This window comes from Lycium ferocissimum, chromosome 6 (assembly GCF_029784015.1).
Source record: "Lycium ferocissimum isolate CSIRO_LF1 chromosome 6, AGI_CSIRO_Lferr_CH_V1, whole genome shotgun sequence".
NCBI lineage: Eukaryota > Viridiplantae > Streptophyta > Magnoliopsida > Solanales > Solanaceae > Lycium > Lycium ferocissimum.
The window spans coordinates 68173877-68187874 of NC_081347.1; the positions used below are offsets into that span (position 1 = coordinate 68173877).

At 37.2% G+C, this 13998-nt stretch overlaps 1 protein-coding gene across 1 annotated transcript; it reads right to left on the reverse strand.

The window, feature by feature from the left end:
• Positions 1-299: 299 nt before the first annotated feature.
• On the reverse strand, positions 300-13619 carry LOC132060171 (ABC transporter B family member 6-like). The gene is made up of 12 exons (XM_059453074.1): positions 12701-13619; positions 12069-12314; positions 7228-7282; positions 6958-7133; positions 6679-6879; positions 4976-5235; positions 4579-4889; positions 4265-4485; positions 3836-4176; positions 2851-3644; positions 2460-2701; positions 300-2110 (listed from the first exon to the last, which is right to left on the reverse strand). The coding sequence occupies exons 1-12, from the start codon at positions 12827-12829 to the stop codon at positions 881-883; spliced, it is 4206 nt and encodes a 1401-aa protein (XP_059309057.1). The 5' UTR covers positions 12830-13619; the 3' UTR covers positions 300-880.
• Between the last annotated feature and the right edge of the window lie 379 nt (positions 13620-13998).

Genomic DNA, 13998 nt, shown 5'->3' on the forward strand with positions numbered 1-13998 from the left:
TTTCGATGAAAGATTCATTATTTTGGTGGAAGCTTTTTTTTTTTTTTTTTTTTTGGAACAAAGTATTATAGAGAAATATTATGAGCTACAAAACAGAGACGATAATGACCAACTTTCCCAATTGTCTTCACTATACAGTGTGCAATTGTTTATCTACGGACGGATCTTTAATTATTTATTGCCACCGTGGTTTTAAATTTACTAATTTACCTCATGCTAACATAGTTATACAACATCATGCATTTTGCCATACCAAAACTTATGATATGGTGGAACCAACCCAACCACACTCCAAAAGATGCTAGTACTTGAGTATCAAATTGGCAACGCATTTATACAGGCTGAAAATGATGCTGAAATCATCTCTATAGCTTCCATGTTAAGTAAGAAAAATATACAGAAGTGGAGGAAATTTTGGCAGAGAAAATTGACCAGCACTTGACTACAACACACAAAATACACCCCGAAATGAAGAAAGAATACAGAAGAAAAAACGAAAAATCTCCACCTGATTAAAGCTATGGCTACTCATTCCACTCTATAATTAACAAATCAATATACCATCAGGAGACGGAGCGTAATCCTGATTTACACAACCGGCCGGCCTCCAAAAGAATATAAGTTCTAGTCCTGATATCCTATCATCCTCGATACCAATTTGAACAATGCATCAGTAGTCTAATTACATCCGAAGTTTGATTGCCCAACGGTGATACTCAACGGCAAACAAAGTGTTGAGAAATCCTCGTCATTCTTTCTTTGCTTGATCTCTCCAAGTTGAAGTCGGCATCTTACACTGAGGATTTGGACAATGGAATCTGCTGCTGCTACTCCCAGCTTCATTGAAAATGGAAAGTATCTTCAGTCGCATCATTTCTGTTTAAACAAGTCTATGCTGACGCAATCCCTTCCCAAAGTGAGGTTGCATCAAGCGGACATATAAACCATTTTTTGACATCAGTGTATCATGGGTACCATCCTCAACAATCCTCCCTCCATTAAGTACAACTATGTTGTCAACATGCCTCATCATGGCAGCTCGGTGAGCAATTAAAATGGTTGTCTTGTTCCCCATGATCAGAGTATCTAGAGCCTCCTGTATCACTCTGCTCGACTCAGATTCAATGGAGGAGCTTGCTTCATCCAATAATAGAATAGGTGCATTCTTCAGAACTACACGAGCTATTGCAATTCTTTGCTTCTGTCCAGGAGTCAGATCTACCCCCCTCATCCCAACATGTGTGTCGTAACCATGAGGCAAACTGCTGATGAAATGATGAGCATTTGCTATTCTAGCTGCTTCTTTCATCTCGGCTTCACTAGCATTGTGCCTTGCGTAGATTATGTTTTCCCTAATGGTAGTTGAGAAGATAATTGGTTCCTGCTGAACAAGTCCTAAATGGTTCCTCAACCATCTCAAATTGTATGACTTTAAATCGCGGCCATCAAGTAAAACCTGACCAGCAACAGGGTCATAAAACCTCTCTATTAGAGATATAATTGTGCTCTTTCCTGAACCGGAAACACCCACCACAGCTACAGTTTGCCCTCCGTTGACTTTGAGAGTGAAATTGCTCAACACCAGGACTTCTGGTCGAGATGGATATGAGAAATCAATGTTTTTCAACTCAATGCTTCCATAGACATTTGGGGGTTTTAAAGCTGAGTTATCATCTGGGTCAATCTTTGGTGCTCGATCAATTATTTCAAAAACTGATGTCAGCGATTTTCGTCTTTTGAGAATATATGGAGCCAGCCCAAAAGGCTCAACAAGTGCAAAAGATGCAAACGAGAACACCATATACTCCTTGAGCGCTGTAGTTAGACTCATGTGCTTCTTCTTTACAGAGAGTGCAGTATACCAAAGGAGAAGAGCATTGCAACCAAAAAGAAGAAACTGTGAAAAGCCAAAACCAAAACCAATTGCCACACCATGGAGGAAGCTTTTCGTAAATATCTTCTGCAGTTGCGATCTGTAGAGCTCCATTACCTTATTACCAGCACAGAATGCTACAACTGTATAAATATTTCTAACAGCATCCTCAAGGACCAAGGATGCTTTCCTATGCATCTCCTGAATACCCTTTGACAACCCAGCAAGCCACAATTTCTGCAATTAAGTTCAGATCCAAGTGAGTGCCTGATAGAAAGGACTAAGAATATTGAATAGTGCTTAAACTTCAGAACAAGAAGAGAAGGTAATTTGAAAAGAAAAAATTGATCGCCATAAACTATATTCTAGCTTTTTTAACTAGCCTTTTTGCAGGAGTGGAACTCTACAGCACCAATTTTATTGTTTTATGGAAATAGGAAAGAGGACAACAAGAGATAATCTGGTTTCTTCAAGGAAAGACACCTCAGTATGTTTTAGGATAAGCTTGCTATAATAATATGTAACCCACTCTTCTACTGTGTATGAATAAGTGACAAAGTTGTGACACTCTATAGCTGAGACAAACCTGTGCAACAGCAGACACTGTAAGAACAGGAAGAGTAGCTAATGCCACGAGTGCCAACCGCCACTGAAGTAGCATCCCAATAAGAACAGCCACAATAACAGCTGCGGTATCTTGTATGAATATGGAAAGCCGATTGCTGAAGGCAGCACGCACAAATGTAGCATCATTTGCCAAGCGCATAGATAGATTATCAGCACTATTCTCCTCCTCATCAAACCACCCGACCTCATTGCGAAGCATTGCTGTTGAAGAAGGAGAAAAGCAGAAAAAAACATCAGTATTCATGAGACCCCTAACTATGATCATTATACGTACATATATTTACACTAGTGCAAAAGAAAAACAAAACAAATTAGGAAAGGAGCAGTTACTAATTGAAATTAGTCATTACCGGAAAACATCATCCTCCGAACCCGCTCAGTCATTTTCTCGCCCATTATACCAAAATAGAAGTGCTGCAGAAAATTGGCAAAAACAGTCACCACACCCATACAGGCTATAATGAGGCACCACCTATCAACATCTCGACCTAAGTGATGCTTATCTTCTGTTCTGTAATACGCTGTTACAATCAGAGCAATGACGTAGGCCAAAAGGGGATTAAAGGAACCAAATATTGCAGCACCCGTGCTCCCTAGTAGAGCATAAAGCCACTCTGCAAGGCTAAGCTCAACAAGTCTCCAGAAGGATGGTGGTTCTCGATTCTCTGTATCCTTTGTTTTTTCAGGTGTAATAGGGAAGTCATCAAAATCACTGTTTGGACGACTAAAAGTTTGTGAGTGAGAGCGCTCATTTTTGGGATCAGATGTCAAGAGTGGTGAGACAGGTGATTCGGGATCGGAATTGTTGGACATTTTCCGATTTGCAGATTGAACGTCAATCTTAGGAAGCTCTGGCAGTCTCATCTCGAAGCTATCCTGCCTTCTTATTGATGGTTCTTTATCAGCTGAATCCAAGGGCATACCATTCTCGACCATTTGCTCCGGTGGCGGGCTACGGCTGTGGGGAGATTCTTGAGCACTAAATGTAACATCTGCTGCCCAAAATGCATGGGCACCAGAAACCCTTTGAAGAGATGGTGATTTCATCATCTTGGGAGAAGAAGGTTCTTGGAAGCTATGACTAGCTGAAGAATCTTTTTCAACTTGGAACACTGCGGTCCCCTTGTGGTTTCTCATTGGCATCCTGAATGATGTTAGCAAAGGCATGACTAAGTATGAGTAATAATCTAAAACCAGAAAACAAACTATAATGATAATTTTCATGAAAAAAGGGGACTTGTATATCACCAAGAACCTTGTAATGCAATACTCTATAGGTATACCAAACATATATAAAATAACCACCAAAGTGCTCAGTCAAGCCATGTAGCGCACCTGCGAGGGAGTTTCGCTGCTTCTTCACATTTAAGAAGCTCAGCATAGAGGCCATCCAATGCTATTAGTTCATCGTGTGTTCCCATTTCAACTAATTGGCCTTCCTCCATCACGGCAATGTAATCAGCATTTCTAATAAGACTCAGTCGCCTTGCTATTATTATAGTTGATCTGCCCAACATAAGGAGATCCAGAGCTCCCTGAACAGATCTTTCAGCTTCAAAATCAAGTCCACCAGTAACCTCATCAAGAAGGAGGATTGAAGGATTTGAAAGAACAGCCCTAGCAACAGAAAGTTTAATTTTTTGTTCTTCTGTCAAAGCTAGACCAGTCCTACCCACCTACAAGAAATACGAAGCAGGAAAATCTAGTATCAGAAGAAGGCGAAAAGGCTGAACATATGAAAGAACTGTGACAACTGCAACATACCTGGGTTTCATATCCTCCCTCCAGTGAGCTAATAAATGTATGAGCCTGTGCTATTTTAGCAGCTTCTTCAATTTGATCTGAAGTAGCATCTCGTCCATAAGCAATGTTATCTCTGATGCTCAGACTTAGCAAGGCAGGTTCCTGGGTTACTAAGCCAATTCGGCTTCTGAGCCATTCCAGTTTCAGGTTTTTAATATTTTCCCCATCTAACAGGACTTCCCCTGCAATTAAATATATCAGTAGAGAATATCATATTTTTTATCTCGCTTCAAGGAATATGCAACTCGCAGAAAAGAACTTAAATGGTATATTACCTAATGTAGGATCATAAAACCGCTCCATAAGTGGTATAATACTACTTTTGCCGGAACCATTTCTGCCAACAAGGGCTACAGCCTTTTTAGCAGGTACAGTGAGATAAAATCCACTCAAGATAGGAATTTCAGGGCGAGAGAGGTAGCTGAAATATACATTTCGGAATTCAATGTTTCCTTGCACAGAAGGAAGGGTGGTTCCTTCATTATTAGCAACGGAGGACGAACGACTTATCATCTCAAAAAGCCTATAAGCTGCGATTCTCCCTTGCTCAAAAGAGTAGAAGTTTGTCGCTGCTTGATTCAGCCCACTGTATCAATAAAAGAATTGGTAGATTGCATTACTTTAGCACAACAGATGAGGGAGAAGGGTAAGACGTGTGGAAGAGATACTCACAGGCCACTTAAAATTACAGCAAAAAGAGCAGTAACAACTTCACCACCATGAGCTTTTTCATGTGTTACCAGGAATCTTCCAACCCATAGTTGCAAGGCACAGGAACAAATTGCAAGCCCGTATGTGAAGCCAAGTCCAAGTCCTTGCACAAGACTTATTAATATACCGTACCTCAGTGTAGCTTGTAGCGAGGTAGCATATGAATACTTGGCCAAAGTTTCATTTGTGAATGCATACAATGTCCTAATATAAGAAACTGCCTGCAGCATATGAAAGGGAAGTTGAAGGAGACTCTCCATAGACATTTAAATGCACAAATCCAAATACCCGTACTCTAGCTAAGGCATACAGAAACCAATACATGATCAAACCTTGAACAGCGTGAAATATGTCTGTTTACCATGTAGAAGTACATTATTTGATGGTTGACTAGTTATCTATATCTTGAGTTTCAAATATGAAGGCACAGCATGGTTGAAGAGAAAATGTTCATCAATGCCAGAATCATAGTTCTGCTATATCATGAAAATCATGGACATTGGAGGATAATAGAAAGCAACTTAATTAAAATCCATTTTTTAATACTTTCCGCAGGAAGACTTCTACTAGTGAGCGTGCCTACCACTAATTCACTTCTCAACTATTTAACTATATATGTCTCTCAAGATAATTGGCTCTGAACGTGGACCAAATTAGGGTAACTTGCAAGTTTTCCACATAATGCCTCATAATTTAGACATTTAACTCTATTGTAACTCTATTTGTTCCTCCCGCATTTCCATAACATAGTTCATGGTTTGTGTTGAAAATCCTTTATTCTTTATTAAAGAAAAAGAAAGTGAGAGAGAAACGGCATGACAGTCCTTCAGGAATAGATTATTCTTTATTGTGTACAGTGCTAAAAGGGAAGCATGGAAATTCTCAGTTTCTTTTTTTTAGAATGATAGGAACTTCTCAATTTCTTTTCTTCTGTCTTTTATTTTTTTGGGGGGTAGCGGAATGCTGCAACAATTAGCACCTGATCCACCAAAGATTATGTAAAACAATAACATTCATCTACATGGCTACACCGATTGAGTTTAAAGAATCATAAATCATCACTGATTGCTAAAAGTCCACACACTAATAATTTTTAAAATTTCACTAGAAAGAGCTCTTTAACTAACAATTGTATATACTAAGAGTCAGAATCCCTGTTGTGCTGCTTAAAGAGTTAATCCTAACGCTTCCTTCTATAAACTAGGTAAACTACATTAAGGTAATGTGTGGGTTCCCACTTGAGTTCAGAAAACAGCTCATTAAGGCCTTAAACTAGTAAAAATGCTATGAGCTTTTTTCAACTTCCCACCTTGATTTTTTCTAAAGCCTCATAATAATTTTCTTCGAGGTAATTAAATATTACATAAAACTAAAGAATTGACAGGAAAAGCAAAATCTAGAAAGATCAACAACTACATTCACTTCCAACTCAATCACCAGTCCCAATTTAATAAAAAGGGACTCCTTTGAGAATCAAAAAGGTTCTCATTTCCATTCTGGAAGACTGTAACAATTGAAAGTAACAACTGATTCCAAGAACTCTACTATTTCATCTTCAATTTCAAATACTCATTTTTCCAATTCCAAATATTGTCCAAACGGAAAGAGTTGCATGAAGTTTCCAAATGGGGAAATAATCAGATCAATAATGGAGAAAACCAGACCTGTTCAGCTATACTTGCTGCTTCAGCATATGCATCCTGAATGTTCTCTGCAAGTCTATGAAGAAATATATTTGATATTCCCCCGGCTGCAACAATGAACGGACCAGTTGCTAAAGTTATAAGGGCAATTTGCCAGCAGTTGACAAATCCAATAACAAGGCCACTGAAAAAGGTAGCCATGTTGTGAATATAGTTCCCAACCTGTCATAGCACAATTAAGATAAGGTGAGAAGTCATCGTCGCAATCAAGTAAAAAAGGATAAAGAAAGCTGAACGTACTTTTTCGCTAAGAGCAGATTGAATAAGTAGCACGTCACTCAAGACTTGGCTCACAATGTCTCCATTGTTTCCATAGGTATCAAAAAAACTCATATCTTGATTCAGTAATACTTGAACATATCTTGATCTGATCACCGCAGTCTGCCGTTCTCCGGTAAGAATCCAACATGATACCTCTATCACAAAAAGATTAATTAAAACAAATGATGGACCGACACGCAACAGAAACTTTAAATGGACAATAATATAACTTGAGAAATTTTAGCTTACCAATCCAACCAGCAACAAAAACACCCCCCGCAATATAAAGAATGGTCAAGGCAAGCTGTGAAAAATATGATCTTTGTTAGGTAACTTGAACTATTACAAAAATACTTGGTTAAATACTGCGAACATTTATAACAAAGACCAAGGGAAAAAGTTCAAAATAACTATCATCATCGAGTGTGGCTTGCAAGCACAACAAATCTTCAGCCTCTTTTACCATTTTTTTTTTTTTTTTGGTTGTTGGTGGGTGGGGAGGTTGTTGATAAGAAGAGTATTAATTAAACCTCCTTCCCTCCATCTTAATTTCTCATTTTCCATTTGATGGCCGGGTGCCAAATGCCAAGTAATACAGCTCCTACATGACTAGATCAGCGAGAACCACCTACACTAAAGAAACAAACCTCTCTTTCTTTTCATTTTTCTTCTACAACATTCAGACTAACATTTGAAGACCTTTAACATTTTTGGACTGCAATTACATGTAATAGAAGCTAATGGGCAAGATTGATTCAACTAAAAAATCTCTAAAAGATTGCAAATAAACTTGTAAACATGCATTGATCACTAAACAGTAAAATTGAAAACCATTAAAGCAAAGATGCTCACATTAGTCAATAAACTAACGTTACATATTCTAACAATAAAAATAGTTATTTCTCGTACTTCTTTTTGTAGTTTCCAAACGTAAATCTTGTTTTTTAGAAAAATCAGTCGTAAGCGATTCATACCAAATAATAGATTCTTTTTAATAAGTCAAAAAGTTTCATTGATAAACACCAAGTCAGGGTCAAAGAATATGTACAAGATGTGTATGTAACTTTGCTCTGACAATTAGATGAGTTGACCCTTGCACCTCTTTTTTTTTTTTTTTATGATGGTGGTGCTCGGTCCATCTTGTGCACACCTCGATTATTCCGCCGGATACTTGTTACCTCCCACCACCCACCAAGGCTTAGGTATATGAGAAGAAATCACCTAATGTTTTTTCCTCCAATGGAATTTAAACCTGAGACTCATGGTTCTCCTCTCACTACATTGACCATTAGTAACACCCTTGGCTATGTTGACCTACTTCAAACCACGCCATTCTTTTGGACGGAGAGTATCTCCCTAGTCGATGTGGTTATAATTCCATGGTGTATCACTTGGTTTATACAGTTCAGTGAGAGCAGTACTTCACGACGACATGGTCCAACTTCTCTCTGAAAACATCTACTTCAGCAAAAACAATACCTCCCCAATTACCTTTCCCAAGCAAATGCAACAACAAGTGCACATGGGCATTTATAGACAGAGAGGTAGATATTACTTTTTTTTTTTTTGACAAATCAGAGATGCAGATGTCACGTACAAAGGCACCATATTATTTTTCCAGAACATCCTCGCATAAAGATGTACAAATAGTAAGGGGCATAGAGACTGGAGAAAGATTTAAGACACAAGCATAAGGCACATAAATGGATTTCGGATAGGTGGTGGTTGCAAATAAAGTACGGTCCACTCAGTTTTGATCAGTGAGTCATCCTAATTAGGGTTTCCAAATGCGACTGACTGATTAAAGAAAAGGGTGTAAGACCTCTCATTTCATGCCAATCAGAGGGTCTACATTATAGATAATGAGGAGATCATTCTATCCAATAGGTGACAGGGAGCTCACAGAATTTAAACCTGTTTCTGAAGGATAAAATGTTTCTTTTGATGGATTAGATTCATTATCTTATTGGGATTCCCGTTTTATGTCCCAAATAATCCAAATGATTTCTACGGTTAGTGCAATTATTATATGCCGCTTTGATGGGGCAGATCAGTTACTGAAATGACATTTAATGTTCATTATTAAGTCAGATCCAAACAACTACTACAGACTTTGGAGAGTCAGGTATAGACTGCCTCTATTTTTTAGTTTATTTTTTTGGGTGAACAGTGCTTTCAATAGACTGACTTGTTTACTAGTGACTATAAAAGCTGCAACGCACCAGAACAAGCAAAAACACAAAATGGTTAAACCTTTTTGAATCTCTTTGCATGTTCTTATTAGATTATTCATCATACAGAAAAGGGTCAAAATGCCCTTAAATTATGCAAAATTTATCAAATTTTCCCTCCGTTAACAGTTTGGTCCAAAAATGCCCCTGCCGTTACTTAATTGGGCCAAAAGATGCCCTTATTTCACATAAAACTTAACAGAAGGCTAATAAGGGCATATTTGGACCTAAACACAAACTTTAAGGGCATATTTGGTCCAATTTAGTTTCTATGCGATTATGTTACAACTTGAGAATTTGCATTTATGAAGCAATTTGGTTAAATTGTAGTGAATTTTCTCACCAATTTAAGGCATCACATAGGCATATTATGAGCCATTCTTAAGCAATTAATGTGTAATTCATTTTGCACAATTAAAATTAGACGTTATAGGCAAAGACACAACAAAAATAGTGTCATAAAACAATAAGATTCATTGGTTATCAAAAAGAACCTAGGTTTCCTTCAATTCTTCTGGGAATATCCATCCTATTCTCTTTATTATCAACTTATTGTTTACTAGTCTGCTCGTGTATCCTAAATCGTATCAACTTGTGCACTCATATCACAAGTAGGCAACAGGTCTAAAGAGAACAATGTGAGATTGAGCATGATGTATTGACAAATGGTACTAAGGACCTAAGTTCTGACCAAAAATCTGAACAAACAGCTTTAGTCATATTATATATAAAACTATAGGCCAAATCTATGACATTCCCAGGTGTCAAGTCACTCTAATACACCCACTACCCCCGGGAAGCTATGGGGAAGTTAAGAAAAAAGAATAGCGGGAGGAGAAGGGGGAGGAGAAAGAATGAGTCTCCGTTGAGGAAATTATAACCAATAAAAACCAATGTCTTTGTAATTGGAAAAAAAATAAAAAAATAAAACGAAGATAGTTCTAGTTAACATACAGTGGAAATTTATATAGGCCAAAGAAAGAAATATAAATTGTAATGCCAATGTGGTCATTGAACAGTTTGCACTGAAAATTGTTTCACAATCTTACTGAAAGCCTAACGCCTAACATCAGATTATGCAAGACTGAAGATAGTTCTTGTTAACAAAGGCAGAACCGCAGAAGACCAACTCACAAAGCACAACTGCAGGTGTTGCATAGCCGGTTGGTTATTGGCATTTGAAAACAATTAAGACTGAAGGAATGTAGAGGACTCAATAAGGAAATCCTACAAGATGATTCCTTTGAAAGATGCAAATTTGGTTATCTTAGTTGATTATAGCTGTTGCTAATAATGAAATCACATGAGACGAGCTCAAATTCAGCAGTTTCCAAAAGATTAACTGAAACTATACAGTACACACTAAATTTTTCAAAATGATTGGCAAGCCAAAGCTCAGTCCAGGAATACTATCAGGAACTTTGTACCAGACATTCAATTTTTTTTAATTTTTTTTTTTAAAGATCCAATGGTTGTCCATCCTACTTTCTGAATTTGAAAATTTGAAATACAACAGAAACACAATGCCATTCAGATTAATGCACAAAACATGAAGTGAAACACTTCCAACCTAGAATTGGGTCGTTTTCATCAAACTCTGAAGAAAAATGTCAGAGGCAAATGTCTTCTGCGGCCTGCTGCAACATAAAAAAGTAAATTCCTAGGAAACGTGGGAGTGGACAAAGAAATGATTTATGCTAAACAAGGTTAATCATTATCAGCCAGGCCCGGGATAATATGGAAGTTTATATCCCATTCACAGGCATCTGATGGAGGATTTACAGTTACATAATGACTTGCTCTTAGCCTAACTTGAAAAACCGGCCGATTTCAATTGCTTGAAAGGCCTAGTCTTTAGCACCAACTAATACTATGAAACACATAAACACAGAAGCGAAACTGATAAGAGACCTCAGCTGGAGTGCACTTGCCAAGTCACAAGGCACAACCAACTACACCAATAACAGGCTGAAACTACTAATAAACCACCATTTGTAATTGAAACCACTAATTCTATATTTTGTCTGTTTCCTATTTCTCCACTACTGTCTCGAAGGAGTACAATTACAATGTGAGAAAAGTCAGAGTCCATCAAACATCAGCTTTCCGAGTCAGACCACTTTTTACTAGCTATAATATACATCTTAATGATTTATTATTGATGGCTGACTAACACACTGACAACAGTGAGGGAAGCAAATGCAATAGCTAGTCCGTGTCCTGATTCTATAACACTACATTGACGCAACAATAATCTATTATTCAATAGATGTCATTGTTTTTATGCCAGAAACCCTCTATAACTCAGTTAAAAATGTTTCCGGTCTTGTACAAAAACCATATCTGTTAGCATTACTCATTAAACAGCAATCACCAGGACAATAGCCCACCCAAATGGCAACATACAAGTAAAAAAATGTTTCCAGTCTTATACAAAAAGCATGTCTTGTAAGCATTATTCATTAAACAACAATCACCAGGACAATAACCCACCCAAATGGCAACATAAAGTAAAAAATGTTTCCGGTCTTATATAAAAATCATATCTTTTAGCATTACTCTACAAACAACAATCACCGGGACAATATCCCACTCGAATGGCAACATACATTTTGCTAAAAGTACAGCAGACTAAAAGATTGCTACTGCAACAACTACAACTAATCAATATCCATTTGCTTCATTTTTAACCCTATTCATTTCAATTCTCCATATTTTAAGGTTTCGTAGCACTATCTGGCACACAAATCTCTAAATAGCATAAAAAGGAATAGCTACAGTCAGTGCACAATTCAGCTCTAGTTACCTCAGTAAATCTATGGGATAATACAGATAACACAAATTATAGATGTAGGGTACCTCAGTGAATCGGTGGAACAGCTGATCAGCGGGTTCATTCCCGTGGCTGAGCAATTGAATAATCTTAGCAAAGTAATGCAAGTAAACCACCAAAGCAGTCCCATGCGCAGCTGCAGCAACTGATCCTAAAATCATAAGCACCCAATCAAGCCGGTCCGCACAAGCGAACAGCATCGAAAATGGAGCTGCCGTCGGCGGTGGTTCCATCTCCTCCGTATCTGCATCCATCTCCTCCTCCAACTCAACCTTGTTGGAAGAAAAAAAAATTCAAAGTAGTAGGAAACCAAAATTAGTCAGGATTTGGTATTAATTCATGTTTGATTAAGATGTATACTTCAAATTTATATAGCAATAGGTTTTCCTGTTTTAAGTTAAAGTAGATTTCGTACTACTATAGCTAGCGTTTGGCGATAGATTTTGGATCAGATTTTATAAATTTATCTTCAAAATATTTTCAAGTTCCAAGAACTGGCTCAGCGCACTTTTTAGGTACATTCTGCATATCTTTAGTTAACAACCACAAGTTTCAAAAGTCTTTTTTACTTTCTCACACTCTGTGCCAAATCAAAACCAGACAAACAAATTGAAACGCCGGGAGTATAAGTTTATGAAAAAAACATTTTCGTTCAAACCTGCATAGCATCGCCACCTGTATCCGTATACGGAGAAGGTGATTCCGGTGGCTCTGATACTTCTGATACCGGCGTTAACGGTTGTATATGTGGTGGGGACCACCCAAATAACCCCCTTTGTACCATCATCTCTTCAAACTACCCCTAAAACCTTATACAACCGGTAAATCAAAAACCCTTTTTTACCCTATACAATACCCTAATAAATCAGCATCACAATACCATCATTCCTTCAAACTACCCTAAAACCTTATACAACCAGTGAATCAAAAAACCCTTTTTTACCCTATACAATACCCTAACAAATCAGCATCACAATACCATCATTAAGGTATACAACCAGTGAATCAAAAACCCTTCTCTACCTTATATAATACCTTAAATCAGCAATATAATCCCCTTTATAACATCAATTTTCAACTAACCCTAAAACCTTATACAACCTGTGAATCAAAAAAAAAAACCTTTTTAACCCCACATAATACCTCAAATCAGCATCAGAATCCCCTTATTACCATCATTTTCAACCACCAATCAAAAACTCTTAAATCCTATACCCTAACAAGTGAATCATAAACCCTTTTTTTTTTTACTCTATACCCTAACCCTAAATCAGCATAGCAATTTAGGGTTTTACACGCAAAACGAGGAATTGGAATTCAGATCCAAATTTTCCCTTTTGAAAATTAAAGTGGAAATTTGGTTAGTGTAAAAGCACAAAATTGTACAATTTGTTGTTTGTGTGTAAGTATGTATGAGTTGTGTTTTGTTGGTCAAAGATGGCGTGAGAGAGAGTTGACTATGAACAGAAAAAAAAAAAATTCGCCTGCCTTTGTTGTAACGTTTGTTATTTTAATTTTTTTGTGGGTTTTATAAAACGATGTCGTTGAAAGGAGACAAAGGTCGTCGGAGTTTTCAAGTTTTTACTTTACTAACGTAGAAGAAAAAAGTGGCTGTCTCTCTCTACAATTTTTAAGTCCTAGTTGTTTCTTTTTTATTTTTCTTCGTTCGGATTCCTAATTATTATAAAGAAGCCATTTTACTGATTATTTTTAATGATAAAGTTAATTTTAAAATATTATATTACCTCCGATTCAAAAAGAGTGTCCACTTAATCATTTGCACATCCTTTAAAAAAATATTATTCCCTTCGGATCAAAAAAAGTATTCACTTAGCCTTTTTTTCTTGGGTCAGAAAAAGTGTCCACTTATCAAATCAAGAAAGAATTAACCTTGTTTTTCCAGATTTGCCCCTATTAAGTGTTATATAATCAAATTTCAATGCTTATTTAATTAGG

Coding starts and splice junctions, on each gene's coding strand:
- LOC132060171 (XM_059453074.1), bottom strand. CDS start 12,829: ATGATGGTACAAAGGGGGTTATTTGGGTGGTCCCCACCACATATACAA. Junction 12,315..12,700: donor CAGGTGGCGATGCTATGCAG/GTTTGAACGAAA, acceptor TCTTCCAACAAG/GTTGAGTTGGAGGAGGAGAT. Junction 2,111..2,459: donor CAGTGTCTGCTGTTGCACAG/GTTTGTCTCAGC, acceptor ACTTAATTGCAG/AAATTGTGGCTTGCTGGGTT.